Here is a 16,732-nt window from a genome sequence, read left to right as displayed (position 1 = left end):
ACGTAAATCCACAAATTACAATTGGCGCAATGCATGCTGGGAGAGGGTCTTGTCCGTGACGTCTCGGCAGCGTCCATGATGAGAGGGACAATTTGCGGAGGGCTAAATGTTAGCTGTAAATTTGTCATTTTCAAATGAAGATTTCTCTGTTGAATGACAGATCTGGGCTTGCAGATTTACTTTACTACATTCAGAAGGATCTCGTGTAAATGTAAGTCATTTTTTGTAAAAAAAAAAAAAAAGAAATCTGACTGCATTTTTTTCAGTGCAGGTCTCCTTTAACAAAGTGGATGGAACAATGCAACCAACTAGCAGTTAGGTTAATTAAAGGTTTTAGGTTGATCTCCTTGATGGGGAGAAATCCAGATTGTCCGTTTTGGGAAATATGAAAGACCGTAGAGCAGGGGGTCAACAACTCCAGTCCTTGAGGGTCGGTGTCCTGCACACTTTAGATGTGTCCCTGGTCCAACACACCTGAATCAAATGGCTGAATGACCTCCTCAGTGTGCAGTCACGTTCTCCAGAGTGCCGCTAATGACCTCATTAATTGACTCAGGTGTGTTGAAGCAGAGATGCATCTAATAGTTACAGGACACCGGCTCTCAAGGACTGGAGTTGAAGACCCCTGCCGTAGAGCTTTAATCAGACCTCTTGATGCCATTTTAAGCAGTGGACAAGTTTTCCTTAAAGTTCTCCAGTGTGCAAGTGATGTACAGGTTTTAATGCCGAGCCTTGTAGTATGAAGCAGGTAGGACTCATCTGCCTGGGACAGACATTTTGACATGTTTCATAGAGGTATTGTTAATGACAATGCAGAGGCAAATGTAAGCACAGCAGCTTTATTTAAAAACTTCTTTCTGTAGAAAGTCACTTTTCTGTAACTTTTTTTTTTTTTTTTTTTTTTTTTTATAAACTGGGAAGCTCTCCCCAGGTCTTACAGAAAGCAGTCAAATTTGTCTGCTAAGGTCACATTATACACTTTGCTCCAGCTCAGCCTGGGCACTCGGGTCCCAAACACCTTAAGAACACTCAGTACATCATGGTCACATAATCATCATGTCCCTGTGTATAACATAAAGGCTGTCTGTTGGGGATCCCTCTCCCCCTCTCTCCCTTCCAACACTGCTTGCTGTATTTTTGAGCTCAGTGTTTTCCATGAATACTTGATTTATTTTGCCCTCCTCTTTCAGAAATGTTTGACCATCCAAGGGAGAAGTGTGGATATGCAATACAGTCACCCCAGAAACAAGTATGAGGACTGGCTCTGCAACACTGTAAGTTAATGAACAGCCTTAAATTCATGTTCACAACATTCACAGACTGAAACTACAGAACCCCTAGTGCACATGTACACATGCATGCAAAGATTATGCCTCTAAATTGGATAGTTCTAATACACTGGCATGTTTATTTTTAGTACACCTACATTTCAATGAATGTTAATGGTTGTAAAGAATGGGCATCATGGTACTGTGAAAGACATGTTTTCTTTCCAGCCAGTCATTTAAGCAGTTGATTTACAGTCTTAGCCATATGAAAATGTTCATTAAGCCTCTAACTGTTGTACTCACCTTTTGCAAATGCATTTTATTTTACAAAAAAGGCTGAAAAAAAATGTCAAGTTAATTGATTTTGAATGAAAACCTGCACACTGTGGGTGTGGATCCTTTGTGGTACATGGTTTGCTTGTCCCTGTGTTTGGTTGTGTCTCAGGTAAGTGTGGTAAGCTGCACCAGTACACAATACGTGTTTTCTGAGGCAGCACTGTTCAGGGCTTCACTAGGTGTGTAATAAAAATGATGTGAACGGTTACTTGCAGTGTGGCCTGTACAATTTCCGGAGGAGGCTGAAGTGCTTCAGGTGTGGAGCAGCCAAATCTGGTAAGTAGTTAAATCATCAAGAGGCCACTGACTGCAAACAGGTGGAGGCAAAGTGCTGGGATGCAAAACAAAAGTTTTTGCTTTGAGTTGTGAAGACAAAGTCATCCAAATTATTTAGCAGTTTAAAGGACATGTCACACCAAAATCAGAATTTAGATTTAGGCTGAAGCATTTGCAACAAACAGCTCTAGAGACTGACGAAAACAAAGCATTCGTTTTTCCGAGGATTTCTGACAGTGGTGATGTGATTTTCAACTCAATTTGATTAGCTTATAATGCGCCAAATCATAACAAAAGCTGTGTCAAGATGCCTCACACGGAACAATTCAACATAAAATTTAAATAAATAATTAAAAATGAATAAAAAATTTCAAATACATAATTAAAAACAGAAGTAAAATAATAAAACATATAAAAAATATATACATAAGAAAGAGGGAAAAAAAAGTAGGTTTTTAGTCTTGACTTAAAAATGTCCACGAACTCCGATTGCTTCACGGTCGCAGGAAGACTGTTCCACAGGGTGCATGCACAATGAGAAAAGGCTCTTTGACCTGCTGACGTAGCTTTAATGCAGCGTTCACACCGGGCGCGATCAGACGCTACAAATTCGCGGGGGTCGCGTGGCAACGGACGCGCTTCCTTTGCCCGGTGTGTCGGTCTGCTTGGGTGGACTTTCGCTGCGAAAATTCGCCCCCGTGCGTCATCAAATAGGAGGAGCTTCCATTCCGCTCAGCGTCAAGTCATCATGACGGACCTTTCACACGGAGCAAGTTGTTGTGAAAAGCTCCCAATACAGAGTGTATCATTATTTGCTGCAGGAGCTGCGTCTGGATGACGGCTGCTTTCAGCTGTCCTTCCGCCTCTGCGGGACCCAGTTTGAGGACCAGCTGTCCCGTTGACGCGCACGCACATGTAAACAATAAAAAAAAAAAAAAAAGAAACTCCGCTGCTTGCTGCAGCTTGCTCCTCCCCCAAAAAACTCTGTCATAATTGTGTTTAGAAACCAGTCACCATTTGTTTTATTATACATCTGTGTAGTTAATTAATAAAATATTCTCCACACAGACGATTCGCTCGCTCGCGCGCGCACATAAAAAAAAAAAAGAACGAAACTCCGCGGCTTGCTGTGAGGCTGCTCCTCGCTCTTTCCCAAAAAAGAGACAAAAGAGACATAAGTCCTGCTCACAGGCTGCTACCAGAGACAGGACATGTTCACATCTTCAGTCAAACTCCAGACATCTCCACGTCACTACATATTCAGTCCCTGATTGGTCATCGCGACGAGATGAAAAAGTTCAGATTTTTCAACTTGGGCAGGAGGGTGACGCGACGCAATATCGCGCCACAAACGCGCAAAACGCTCAAAATCGCGTCCATCGCGTCGCGCTGTGCGGTTTGGCGCCAAAACGCGTCCTTACATAGGGATTACATGGCAACCTGTGGCTGCAGTCGCGCCCGGTGTGAACGCGGCATTAGAGACGCCCCAGCGCACGCTTGAAAGGAATTTAACTTTTAGCGTTAAGAATGGAGCCACAGGTAAATTCCAAAGATTACATAAGTGTGATGTCATGTTATGACTCGTTTTAAAGTGCTAACTGTTAATTTTGATGCAGTCACAGTAAAAGCAGAAACTGAGGGTATTTAATACGCCTGCGTGATCATTAGTCATATATGCAGCCTGTTAAAAACTCTGCTCGAGGCTTAGTTTAGTGCACACTTATCAGTTTTGTTATCAATATAACTGAAAAATCTAAAAAATACATCTGTGTGATCAGGTTGCCTATGAACTCAACTCTCAACCTTTATTTCTAAAGCACATTTAAAACGACAGCAGTTGACCAAACTGATGTACATAATTAAAAAATGGGCACCAAGTTACCCCAATCGTAAATAAATGAATTAAAAATAACAATAAAATTACAACAGGCAATAAAACATAAGACAAAGTACAACCCCAATTCCAATGAAGTTGGGATGTTGTGTAAAAAGTAAATAAAAACAATACAATGATTTGCAAATCCTCTTCAACCTGTATTCAATTGAATACACCACAAAGACAACATATTTAATGTTCAAACTGATAAACTTTGTTTTTGTGCAAATATTTACTCATTTTAAAATGGATGCCTGCAACACGTTTCAAAAAAGCTGGGACAGTGGTATGTTTACCACTGTGTTATATCACCATTCCTTCTAACAACACTCAATAAGCGTTTGGGAACTGAGGACACTAATTGTTGAAGCTTTGTAGGTGGAATTCTTTCCCATTCTTGCTTGATGTACGACTTCAGTTGTTCAACAGTCCGGGGTCTCCGTTGTCGTATTTTGCACTTCATAATGAGCCACACATTTTCAGTGGGCGACAGGTCTGGACTGCAGGCAGGCCAGTCTAGTACCCACACTCTTACTATGAAGCCACGCTGTTGTAACGTGCAGAATGTGGCCTGGCATTGTCGTGCTGAAATAAGCAGTGCTGTCCCTGAAAAATAGACGTTGCTTGGATTGCAGCATATGTTGCTCCAAAACCTGGGTGTACCTTTCAACATTGATGGTGCCATCAAAGATGTGTAAGTTCCCCATGCCATCACAGATGCTGGCTTTTGAACTTTGCGCTGGTAACAATCTGGATGGTCTTTTTCCTCTTTTGTCTGGAGGACACGACATGTGGACTCATCAGACCACAGCACACTTTTCCACTTTGCGTCTGTCTAGTTCAAATGAGCTTGGCACAGAGAAGGCGGCGGCGTTTCTCAATGTTGTTGATGTATGCCTTTCGCTTTGCATGGTAGAGTTTTAACTTGGATTTGTAGCTGTAGCAACAAACTGTGTTAACTAACAGTGGTTTTCTGAAGTGTTCCTGAGCTCACGTGGTAAGATCCTTTACACAATGATGTCGGTTTTTAATGCAGTGTTGCCTGAGGGATCGAAGGTCACGGGCATTCAGTGTTGGTTTTTGGCCTTGCCGCTTACGTGTAGAAAGTTCTCCAGATTCTCTGAATCTTCTGATTATATTATGGACTGTAGATGATAGAATCCCTAAATTCCTTGCAGTTGAACATTGAGAAACATTCTTAAACTGACTGTTTTTTCCACACAGTTGTGCACAATGTGGTGATCCTCCCCCCATCTTTGCTTGTGAATGGCTGAGCCTTTTGGGGATGCTCCTTTTATACCCAGTCATGACACTCACCTGTTTCCAATTAGGTGTTCTTTGAGAATTCATCAATTTTCCCTGTCTTTTGTTGCCCCGTCCCAACTTTTTTGAAATGTGTTACAGGCATCCATTTCAAAATGAGCAAATATTTGCACAATAACAAAGTTTATCAGTTTGAACATTAAATATCTTGTCTTTGTGGTGTATTCAGTTGAATATAAGTTGAAGAGGATTTGCAATTCATTGTATTCTGTTTTTATTTACATTTTACACAACGTCCCAACTTCATTGGAATTGGGTTTGTAAAATAAAGAGTAAAAAAGTAGTAGGAAATCATTTTATTTTAGTTACATAGTGCCAAATCACAACAAAGCTGCCTCAGGTGCAACGCATAAGTAAAGTCTTATCCTTACCAACCCCTAGAGCAAGCACACCACTGTTGCCTGTGTTTTTACTTACAAGTAAAAACTCCCTCTGATATTGAGGAAGAAACCTCAAGCTAAAAACAACATTGTGGAGACATTCCATGTTCATGTTCACAGCAGCAATAAAACAGCTAAGAGTTGACATCCGCACGCATCAAGATCCAAAATCTGACAGGCTTTCTCCAAGTAAAATAAAAATAAAGCCTACCAGCTGCACCTAGAACAAAATACAAAAGCGGAAAACAATTGAACAGGGCACTTACCCACTCTGATGGAATGAGTGATTTCCAAGATTAAATATGTAAAGTCAACTTCACCAAAGAGTCCCCATGGACGGATCGCCAGCCGGAGAACAATGCCCAGGTCCACTATAAGCCCTCGTGCACAGATGGTGCTTGTTTGCTGGCCAGAGAACAATGTTCAACTGCATTGCTGCCATCAGCTCCCCAAGTCCTTTCACAATTCTGGCATGTTAGGCAGTCTGTAAAAACAGTGTTGTGGAGACATCCATGATCACAGTGGCAGTAAAATGGCATCCTGCAACACAGACAAGAGTCACCACACGTTAGGTTCTAAAATCCAACAGACTCTGAAAAAGGTAAGAGTTTCGGGGTGAAGTGTGTCATCTCATGTCTGAATATCCTCTGTAAAGCCGAGCCATCACTTTTGAATGAAAGCTCAGACGTTTCGTTATTGGATGTAGCACACACTGTCAGCCATCGGGATGTTTCTGCTTTTTCTAAAATGTACGTCACACGCCAAGAAATGCAGAGGAATATATTTTCTGGAAATTCACCTGCTAACGCTCAAAGCAAGAGGAATAATTAGCAATAAAATATATCAGCAACCACTGATTATTATCACGTGCGCGGTAAACTTACTTAGATGTTGTGTTGCTAACTGGGACGTTAAATAACGTGCAGCATGTCCTTTAAGTGTTGTCACTCTTGGTGTCTGAGCAAAGTGTACAGATGAGGAAACCATGTTTGTTTTCTTAGTTAATCAGCCAGTCATGTATAATGTGGATAAAATACTCCCAGGTTCACTATGTTGCCCTCCACAGAGGGCCAAACCTGCCATTATCGAAAATAAATACATTAATTTATGCAATAACAAATCTGACAAATTTGGACTTAAAGCCTCAATTTTTATTTTTTGAACATTAATATCTACAGAAATGTGAAATAGGTGGACAAAATTTATTTGTATTATTTTTCTGAAGTGATTCTTTTGTGGGACTAATTAAGGAATATCTTATTAGCAATCATATCCACACTATTCCATCCTTCTACAGAAGATGGTAGTTTTGCAGGTGACCTGTGAAGATATAAGTTGAAGTCTTGAGAATTGTAGCAACTACAGTTGAGCAACTTGCAAATAAATACAAAGTAGGCTGGCTCAGTGCCCCTGAAGTTGCAAGGTTTTCTGATACGAGACACTAGGGGGAAGGGAGAGAGCCTCCATTTTCATAGGAACAAGTCATTTAGCAAATATAATTACTCCAAAACTATAAAATGTCATATAGCTCCCCTTTAATTCCTACATGTGTTTATTATTGCATTTATTTATTAATCATTTCTAATAATGGCAGGTTTGGACCTGCATAGTTCACTAAGCACAGCCACTGTTTTAGCATACAAATACACAGGTCAAAGTATTATATTAATGCAACTCTTGCTTTGTTATTCTCTCAACAGAAAGTGAGATCAACAATAGTGGAGCTACAGAAGCCCATCCCAATAACGATTTCTATGGAGACAGTAAGATCCTCCCCAGTGCGCTATTTGAAAAGAAACTTGACTAGCCACGAAAATTTATTATTGAGGAAAATGTGTTTCTTACAGCAATTATCCTGCGGAATATTGCTCCCCTGACAACCATTGATGCCATTATGGTAGCCCTTGCACCATATGCTAATCTTTCATCCAACAACATTCGCCTTATCAAGGACAAGCAGACGGGCCAGAACAGAGGCTTTGCCTTTGTCCAGTTGTCCTCTCCTCTGGTAAATGATTCTTAAACATGTTTAATTGAACACTTGTATGTATTAGTAATCAATGATGGGTACCCTCCAACTGAAGTTGATACTGATAATAATCTTTAGCCATAATCAGTTATCCTGGAAATTATCTGAACATCGTTAATATTTGCTTGTATCCTAATAGATTCTTAATATTTTTTTTTTTTTTCACAGGAGGCCTCTCAGCTGCTAACAATCTTACAGGGGCTCCAGCCTCCTCTAAAGCTTGATGGCAAAACAATTGGGGTGGATTACGCAAAGAGTGCTAGAAAGTGAGTGTTTACACAAGGATTGAGCGTAGATGCTGGTGTCATTATGCTTTGATGTTGTTTTATTTTAGTTGTTGTGGGTTTGGGGGGGTATAGAAAATATTTACCACCACTTAAGCCGGGGACACACGAAACAACTTTCACAGTCATTACCGATTTTGAAGACTTTGAGTAGATACTACGACTGAAACATTGGTGATCCCATATTTAAGAGCCGAAATCTGTAACTTTCATATGGGTGGTGATATGTTTCAGTAGGCCACTGAAGTTTTTTTTAGGGGATGATGTATTGCCCAAATGGACAAAAATTACATTTGTTATCCAAAAATCCCTTCAGGAGGAAAATTACGGCCCTTTTTGGGGTAGGGGTTAAAGGGGGCAAAACAGTGACACAGTCAAAATGTGGATTGTGGAAATGTGGAAAATGAGGCTTTTTGCCTCATTAACCCACAAGGAGGGTTAATGAGGCAAAACGCCTTCTTGATATCTTTATCATGAATAGCAGAGATACAGAGGAACACAATAAAACAAGTTTCACTGAAATTCATAGGGGGTGCACCGAGATATCGCCAAATATCACGTTCTTAATGAAAAGAGTGCCACCAATGCAAAAGCGCCCTAACTAAGCCACTGCCATTTATGCAAATTTGGAAAGAACTTGTCCCAGTGTATCCAAATATGCATAAATGAGCAAAGCTTATTCAGGGCGCAGGCCCTGGGAGGGTCCCAAATGCAGCCCAAAATGCCAAAACGTTGTGACTGGAAGCGCCACCTATAGGCGATGCCCTCAGTTAGCCTTGAAAAATATAACGCTAAATGGGAGAACTCATTCATACATTCATATACCATAAGATCAATGAGGCTTATGGAAGGCGCACAAAGATATTCAAAGGTCAAAATCCACATTTTGACTATGTCACTGTTTTGGACCCTTTAACCACTACCTTAAAAAGGGCTGTAATTTTCCACCCGAAGGGATCTTTGGATAAAATAAAATGTAATTTTTGTCTGTTTGGACAATATATCTTCCCCTTCAACTTCAGTGGCCTACTGAAACATGATATATCAACCCTTCTATAAACCATTCCACAGTTACAGACTGTGGCTCTTAATGGCTACGCCTGATGAGGGATCACAGACTACATGATTTGTCAAACCAACTGAAACCAGCTGAATCCATCAAACTCTGATGAGAGCGACAGTCTAGATTTTTCTAGTCTAGTTTTTTATGTTCCTGCTGGCCATCTTCATCTTCTGGTGCTACTTCCTGTGTCCCACCTACTCTTTCATTGGCTGTTGGCAACGTGTTTGGTGCTGAATCAGTATTTGGCACACACTAAATGATTGCGTCCAGAGTTGGCTCAAAAGTTCGAGTTTGACTTCGAGGTTGAAAGGTTTGATCGACTGAGGTCAGGTTGAGTCTGTTCCTCTCCCACACTTGATAATTCTGGTCGTTACCCCTAACACACTAACAGATTTCTGTGCCAACTAGACTTGCTGACTGATGCAGAAAATTGGGCAAAAAGTCTTGTCGTGTGTCCTCAGCTTTATATTGTAACCGTGCAACTGTGAAGTCTTGTTTTTCTTCCATTTGCATTAGTCTGTTCACAGTGCAAAAAAATATCCATCCATCGTGAATCAAATGAAATATAAAAAGCTTGGATTTAATGTTTTTAGGGACCTTTTGCTACCAGATGGGAATCGTGTCAGTGCCTTTTCTGTAGCCAGCACGGCTATTGCTGCAGCACAGTGGTCCTCCAGTCAGGTGGGTCTGCTATCTCTCAATACCTTATTGCACTTGAGCTCCCAGTTTCCTTGAAGCAAGCTAATAATCCAGGTCCTCTCTTCAGGCGCAGCATAATTCTGATGGCATATCAGAGTACAGCTACCTGCAAGAAGGCTATGTTCCATTGTCACAGGTTAGCAACACAAAACAACATGACACTTAAAAACCTTCTTAAGAAATTTTCATTAATTTGTTTTGAAGGTGCAGTGAGTGAAATTTAATCATTTTCTATCATCTTGTGGTGGTGATTAGAGACTGCACCAAAAAGATGTACTACAAGAAATAATTTCTTTTTTTTTATGCTGGTAAATACTGACAAAAGGGATATGTAGCTATGTATTATTAAAAGCCAACTATACATGTTCCTTACAATCATGTCAACAGGTGATATTAGTTGCAGTGAAAATGCATTGATCTGTATTTGTCATTAAGCAAGTTTCTAGCCTGTTCTCTTCTGTAAGGAATGTCATATATACATAGATAGATGTATAGGTTTTTCTGCCCCCCCCCCCCCCCCCCCCCCCCCCCCCCCACACAAAAATAAATAAATAAATAAAAAACTCTCCCCATTAGGAATACCAGACACAGTATCAGCATGGAGTAGGACCCAGCACCTCTCAGGGCAATGGGCTACTAGGAGGTAAGTGTTTGATTTTTATCTCGTAGTTTGGTTTTTTAGATCAACTTCTTTCTGTTGACCTGGTTTAACGCTGTAGAAGCTTTAGCATTAATTAAACTACATCTTCAGTGCCTTTAATTTATAGACAACTGGCTATAACATAAAACCCAACACAAAGACTTGTTCATTTCTGAATGAGGCGTTAATTTCTGAATGAGGAGTTAATCTGACTTTGAACATTGGACAAATACATTGTCACACTGTTTTAGAGGTGCATGATATAATCGTTTCACGGTATAAATTTGGCCGACGGTAGAGATTTAGACTCCACCGCCCAATCGCGGTAATGGTTGTTGACGATGTCGTCATATCTTCCTCAGTGAGTCTGAACGGCTGAAAAAAGCTGCAGTCAGTGCTTTGGTCACAGGTTCCATCTCCACCTTGGTAGATTAAAACTTCTTGTAAGAGTGTAAAATTATAAGTTATTTTAAACTTCTGGAATCACCTGACTGAATTCAGTCATGTAAAAGTCACATGACCAAATAAAGCAATTGTCCATTAAATTCACCAGACCCGGTCTCTGTTTCAGTGCATTGTAAAAGTGCACGCTTCAAGCTGTTTGAGTTTTTAAATTATGTTAATGGTCCTACTATAAACTGAATTATGAATAATAATTCCTGCAAATTTTTTTGTGAGTTTTATGGTCCTATTTGGTGCGCATATTTGCAGAAAACCACAGTAAACAGTCTCACATTTCCTCATTCAACTGCGCTGACAGCTCCGCCCAGGAGAGCAGAGGAGAAAAAAAAAACACACCTTCCACTCTATCATTGGTGGAACCACACAACATAAGCCAATCGGGATAATCAACCCACATGGTGGCGTCTCTGAGGTCTTTCTGGACAAAACGCCATCAAAAGCAGACAAACTAACACTGCCTCCTGTTGAACAGAAGCATGAATAGCAAATTAAGATTATTCCTGTGCATAAAAATACATGTCTAACAAGTCAGGGAATCAGGTGCTCAAAGTTAATTATATCTGTTTTGTTATTTTTATTCATTTATTTGTTGGTTTATTTTAATCAATTTAGCTTTGCAATGGGACTCTATGACCCATTCAGAAACACTTCCATTATAACTTTGACACTTAAGTTTATATCGTGATATATACCGTTATCATGAAGGGACTCAATTTATATCGTGATATGAATTTTAAGTCATATTGCCCAGCCCTACACTGTTTTGCTTTTCTGTTTTTTTTTTTTTTTTTAGCTGCCCCTGGTGTAAAGATTATTCCCACTGCAGCTGGAGTAGTAATTTCACAGGGTCCACAAGTTTACCAACCCCATGTAATTGCTCAGCCTGCTGTCCAGGTAATGCACACATTTTGTGAATTCTGTGGTTACATAAATTAGTACCATGAGTAAATAATTGCAGAATGTTTCCTAAATATTTATTCCGTTGCAGCTATTGCCACTATCCCAGCAATTGGAGACAAAGGCCCAAACAGGATTTCTTCCATGTGCTGAGACTGTGTCTGTTTCAGTACCTGTGGTCCCCGTTCCCATTGCTGCTCCCACCGCCAGCATGGCGACAGCAACTGGCCAGGCGGCAAACACCAGCACTGGTACCTTCACAAGACTTCCTTAAGCTTCCTCTTGAATTTGTCATGTATTTAATAGTTTGCTGTGGGTTACTTTAACCAGCAGAGCTTTGAATTAGGTGGAGTGAGGATTGAGAGCCTAGTCAACTGACTAGAAACCATTTCTGTTTAAATAAGCTGCACAAATTTGGTTGTGTATTGATTCATTGGTCTGTTGTGTTGTAAAGATACTAGTGGTATAATAGATCATAGTAACAAGTTATTTTTAAAAACAAAGTAAAGCGGGTGTTTTTTTTGGGGGGGGGGGGGCTATCCGAAAAATGAAAATTACAAACCGTATCAGATCCAAACTGTGGCTTTTGTGATTCATAACACCCTTAAAACATGCACAGCAGATTAGGTATAAGCCACATGCTTTTAGGAATAAGATATAAACTCGTGCATTGCACCTTAATGTTCAGAGTCTGATTTCTAAAGCTTTGGTATTTTGTTCTTAACAGCTCCTGATGTATCCACCTATCAGTATGATGAGTCTTCTGGCTACTATTATGACCCTCAAACTGGCCTCTACTACGATCCAAACACACATGTAAGTAGTGCATGTCAGTGCTTGATCCTTTTTCCCCACACTTGGTGGTGAAAGCTACAGAAGACCATATTTTGATTGCATATATTGGTGTTTTATGTTTTTTTTTCAGTATTACTTCAACTCTCAGACTCAGCAGTATCTGTACTGGGACAGTGAGAAACAGACATATGTGCCTGCCCCTACTGACAAAAACGCTGGACAGAATGCTAACCCAACAGGTGGCTCTGCAGCTGCAGGCAACAAGGAACCCAAAGAAGGCAAAGAGAAAAAGGAGAAGCCCAAGAGCAAGACGGCTCAGCAGGTATTCTAGATGCGACACGAGCATGTGGACATATTAATTTAATTTTTGTATGAAGTTGTACAGTATGAACAACTGCTGCTTTTTAGAAGTTTTGTTTTGTTTTACAGATCTTAATTTCCTTTTTATAGATTTCAATTTTATTTGTACTTCTACCATGGAAAAACCAAACATTAAAATGGATTATGTGCATTTTTTTCCCCCTGTATTAACAATATTGTATAATTGAAAGTGGTGCACATCAGGGAGAAATTTTGCACTTGTGTTTTATACAAGCCTAGGCTGGACAGCACTTCTTAAAACTGCTATGGTAACTACTGTGGCTGTTACCTTTAACTGCATCAAAACAACATATTTCACAAGAAGACAAGAACACTTATTCTGGAATAATGTAATAAGTAAAAAAAAAAAAAAAAAATACAAAACATGTCCTCAAGTAACTTCAGTTAAAAACACACAAATATAATTAAAAAAGATGAACGCAAAGTCCTCATTTGTTTTGTTTTCTTTTTTGTTGTTTTTTTTTTTTGAGGTGGTGGAAATTCTTGCCACCACTGTTAACCTAATTAACAAAATCCGTACCTTAGGGCAAAGTTATTAGTCTAGGACCTAGCTTAGACATGTATGCACATCATTTAGAAGGGGATAGCTCAACTGTTCTACACTTATGACCCCAATGAACAATTTGGGATATGTGCCAAAATAATCTGGGATGAACGGCCCAAAAATGACCCCTTTTTTTTTTTTTTTTTTTTGGTTTCCTGAGTGTTACTTCAAATATTGTATTTTCTAAACTGCAGCAGCTACTGATTTTTCAAGGTACTCAATATGTTCAGAATAACCAGTACATGTTTAGTAAGCCATAGAAGAATGTAAAATTTCTAATTTTGATGTTTTAAGAGAAAATTGCTAGAAGACATTACATCAGATGACCTACAAACAGTCCATAATCACCACATTTCGTAACTTAAACCTTCTGGGCTATTGGCTGTTGGGAAATTTTCCTAATAATCTTTTAAACACTTAAGATTTCTAGAGACTGCTGTCTGCTAAAGAAACAAGTTTTTTGTTTTGTATTTTTCACTTTAAATCAATATTCCATTGATAACAGTATGACCAAAAACAAAATGTCATATTTGGCAAATGTTCACCATTTTCTCTTAAAAATATCAAAATAGAAATTTAGCACTTTCCTATGACCCTCCCAAACATGTATTGGTCATTCTGAACATTGTGAATACTTTGGAAAACCTGTGGCTGTTGCAGTTTATAAAATACAGGACAAAAAGGGTGTGGTCGTTTTTAGGCTGTTCGACCCGGATAGAGATTTTGACACACATCCCAAGTTGTTCATGAGGGTCATATTAGTCAAGTTGTCCTCTCCTAAATGCTGTGCATACATGTCTCAGCTAGGTCCTATATGTCCTCAACTATATACCAAATATGACTGTATACTCTTTATAGACTCTACCCCTTCTATAAACTTTTAATGCACATACATGTGTTGTAAAGGCTTTTGTGTTTTGAACCTTTCAGATAGCTAAAGATATGGAACGATGGGCTAAAAGTCTCAATAAGCAAAAGGAGAACTTTAAGAGTAGCTTTCAGCCTATTAGCCAAGAGGAGAGGAAGGAGGCAGCAGCGGCCGATGCGGGCTACACTCTCTTTGAGAAGAAGGTACACCAGCGAGCATTACTCTTACCCGACAGTGCAGACTCCATGTAAGCTTTGATGACTTCAGTGGGTTTTCTTCATGTCAGCAGATAGCAGGTCTCGAGAGACTCATTCCAGAGGCCCCAGAAGAGGAAGTACCCACCAGCTCATTAACCACTGCTAAGGTTGGCTATAGTTGATTTTATAGTAACCGTTATTGGCAAAGCCCGTTTTAAACACATTTTGGGAGGTGGTCTAGTGGTTAAGTGTTGGGCTTGAGACCAGAGGATCCTCAGTTCAAATCCCAGCTTGACCGGAAAATCACTAAGGGCCCTTGTGCAAGGTCCTTAATCCCCAAGTCTGGGTGTGTCATGAGTGCCTTGCATGGCAGCACCCTCACATCGGTGTGTGTGTGTGTGTATGGGTGAATGTGAGGCATAATTGTAAAGCGCGTTGAGCAAGCGCCATATAAATGCAGTCCATTTACAGTTTATTTTACAGCTGATGTATGTACTCATCTTGATTAGGGCTGCAACTGATGATTATTTTTGTAAATGATCAATCTGGGTTTTTTTTTAACCTATTGATTTTATTAGTTGATTCAGCCTGTGGTTAACTTACTGAATCGCCAATACAAATTCTACCTAAACTTTCTATCTTGTATTATTTTGTCATGAAAGTAATGTATTCAAACAAAAGAATAAATGATTCAAAGAAATTTAGAAAGGTGCCTATGGGTGTTTTAAGGAAGAAAATCTTCCTGAGATTACAAAAAAAAATTACACAGAAATCAAAATAATCTTTTTTTATGAGGCAGCATCTTATAGTTGATGTAATGATTAATTAATCTGATTATTTTTCTGAATTAGCCAATTAGCTGTGTGGTCCAAAAAATGTTGACGTGTTTTTCAAAGCCCTTGACGACCTCCTCAGATGCTTTGAGCACAACCTAAATATAGCAAAGAAACTAGAATATATTCACATTTAAGAAACTGAAATCTCACAGTCTGGGCTCAAAGCAGTTCATTTCGCTGGTGATTATTTTAATAATTGATTAATTGTTGGAGCATTGACTTACTTTTTTGTTCTCCATGCCAACTTTTTTTTTTTACCTGCCCTGACTGTGTGTGGACAGTGTGGCCTTGTGGCGGCCTACAGCGGAGACAGTGACCCTGAAGAAGGGGGAGTAGAGTCTGAGAGCAGTGAGGGAGGTGCGGACAAGCTGACAGACTGGAAGATGTTGGCTTGCTTGCTGTGTAGGAGACAGTTCCCCAACAAGGAGACGCTAATAAGACACCAGCAACTCTCTGACCTCCACAAGGTAACATCACACCTCTGTGGAAACTTAACATGCTGCCTTAAAATCTAAACGGGTGCAGTTCACACCGGCTCTTCATGAAGTGCTCATTTACGTGTCTCTGCTTGGTCCCAGAAAAACCTGGAGGTTCTTCGCAGATCCAGATTAACTGAAGCTGAGCTGGAAGAGTTGGAGAGAAAAGAATCTGAGGTTCAACCCAACAAATTTAAAAACTAATCATGCTTTTCATCGGTTACTCTTACAGTATTATAAAGGGTTTATTTTCCCCTCTCTCCCTGCTTCTGGTGAATAGATGAAGTATAGAGACAGAGCAGCAGAGAGGAGAGAAAAATACGGCATCCCTGAACCACCAGCACCAAAGAAGAAGAAATTTAACAAACCAACGCCTGTTGTGTGAGTATTTATTTTTAACTAGTGTAAAGCATTTTCATGGTTTGTTTTATAGTAAATGACATTTATCTCCTGTGCAGGAACTATGAGCAGCCCACTAAAGACGGCCTCACCAGTGACAATATTGGGAACAAAATGATGCAGGCCATGGGCTGGAAGGAGGGTAAAGGTCTTGGTCGTAACCAGCAGGGCATCACAACACCAATTGAGGCATGAAGAAACTTCTCAGTAGTCCACATTCTTCAAATGAAGATTTGAGAGTAACTGTTAAACACAATGCTTATGTTTTTCCTTCTCCTCTTCAGGCACAGTTGAGAACAAAGGGAGCTGGTCTTGGCACCAAAGGCACCAATTATACACTTTCTGCATCAGATACATATAAAGACGCAGTCCGGAAAGCGATGTTCGCTCGCTTCACTGAACTGGAGTGAGCGACGAGCTGATGGGCTGCAGGTGAAAACATCTGCACCAGGAGTGAAATAATCATCTCACTCCATTTAGGATCTGTGAAGATTGTTTTTGCCGTAATGGCTGAAACATTAAAGATGGTGAATAATATAATTTATGAAGTAAGAGAGTGTGTGTATGTATATAATAGATATATATACACATTTGAAAAATTACATTGTTTATGTATTTCTGTGGTTATATTTTGGACTTTTTCCTTATGTTTGTACAGTTTATACAAAATTCTTGTATGTAAAATAAATGATGCAATTCATGA

The 16,732-nt window shown here is 39.7% G+C and overlaps 1 protein-coding gene across 6 annotated transcripts in view; it reads left to right on the top strand.

Moving 5' to 3' along the window:
- rbm5 (RNA binding motif protein 5) overlaps window positions 1-16,732 on the top strand; it is a 28,666-nt gene extending 11,934 nt beyond the window's left edge. For 4 of the 6 annotated variants that reach the window (XM_034166356.1, XM_034166352.1, XM_034166353.1 and 1 more), the window contains exons 7-25: window positions 1,191-1,274; window positions 1,820-1,880; window positions 7,160-7,222; window positions 7,307-7,467; window positions 7,657-7,754; window positions 9,429-9,516; window positions 9,602-9,670; window positions 10,111-10,177; window positions 11,430-11,530; window positions 11,625-11,784; window positions 12,261-12,349; window positions 12,459-12,650; window positions 14,184-14,324; window positions 14,408-14,485; window positions 15,436-15,621; window positions 15,733-15,807; window positions 15,911-16,011; window positions 16,089-16,218; window positions 16,314-16,732. In XM_034166356.1, coding sequence (XP_034022247.1) covers window positions 1,191-1,274; window positions 1,820-1,880; window positions 7,160-7,222; window positions 7,307-7,467; window positions 7,657-7,754; window positions 9,429-9,516; window positions 9,602-9,670; window positions 10,111-10,177; window positions 11,430-11,530; window positions 11,625-11,784; window positions 12,261-12,349; window positions 12,459-12,650; window positions 14,184-14,324; window positions 14,408-14,485; window positions 15,436-15,621; window positions 15,733-15,807; window positions 15,911-16,011; window positions 16,089-16,218; window positions 16,314-16,439 — 2,070 coding nt within the window. In that variant the 3' untranslated portion in view covers window positions 16,440-16,732. Of the gene's footprint in view, window positions 1-1,190; window positions 1,275-1,819; window positions 1,881-7,159; window positions 7,223-7,306; window positions 7,468-7,656; window positions 7,755-9,428; window positions 9,517-9,601; window positions 9,671-10,110; window positions 10,178-11,429; window positions 11,538-11,624; window positions 11,785-12,260; window positions 12,350-12,458; window positions 12,651-14,183; window positions 14,325-14,407; window positions 14,486-15,435; window positions 15,622-15,732; window positions 15,808-15,910; window positions 16,012-16,088; window positions 16,219-16,313 lie in introns of all 6 variants that reach the window. The other 2 variants (XM_034166355.1, XM_034166354.1) reach the window with 2 other exon arrangements.

The sequence above is a fragment of the Thalassophryne amazonica genome, chromosome 3 (genome assembly GCF_902500255.1).
Source record: "Thalassophryne amazonica chromosome 3, fThaAma1.1, whole genome shotgun sequence".
NCBI lineage: Eukaryota > Metazoa > Chordata > Actinopteri > Batrachoidiformes > Batrachoididae > Thalassophryne > Thalassophryne amazonica.
The sequence above is the reverse complement of the archived record's forward strand: the minus strand, read 5'-3'. Positions and strand labels throughout refer to the sequence as shown.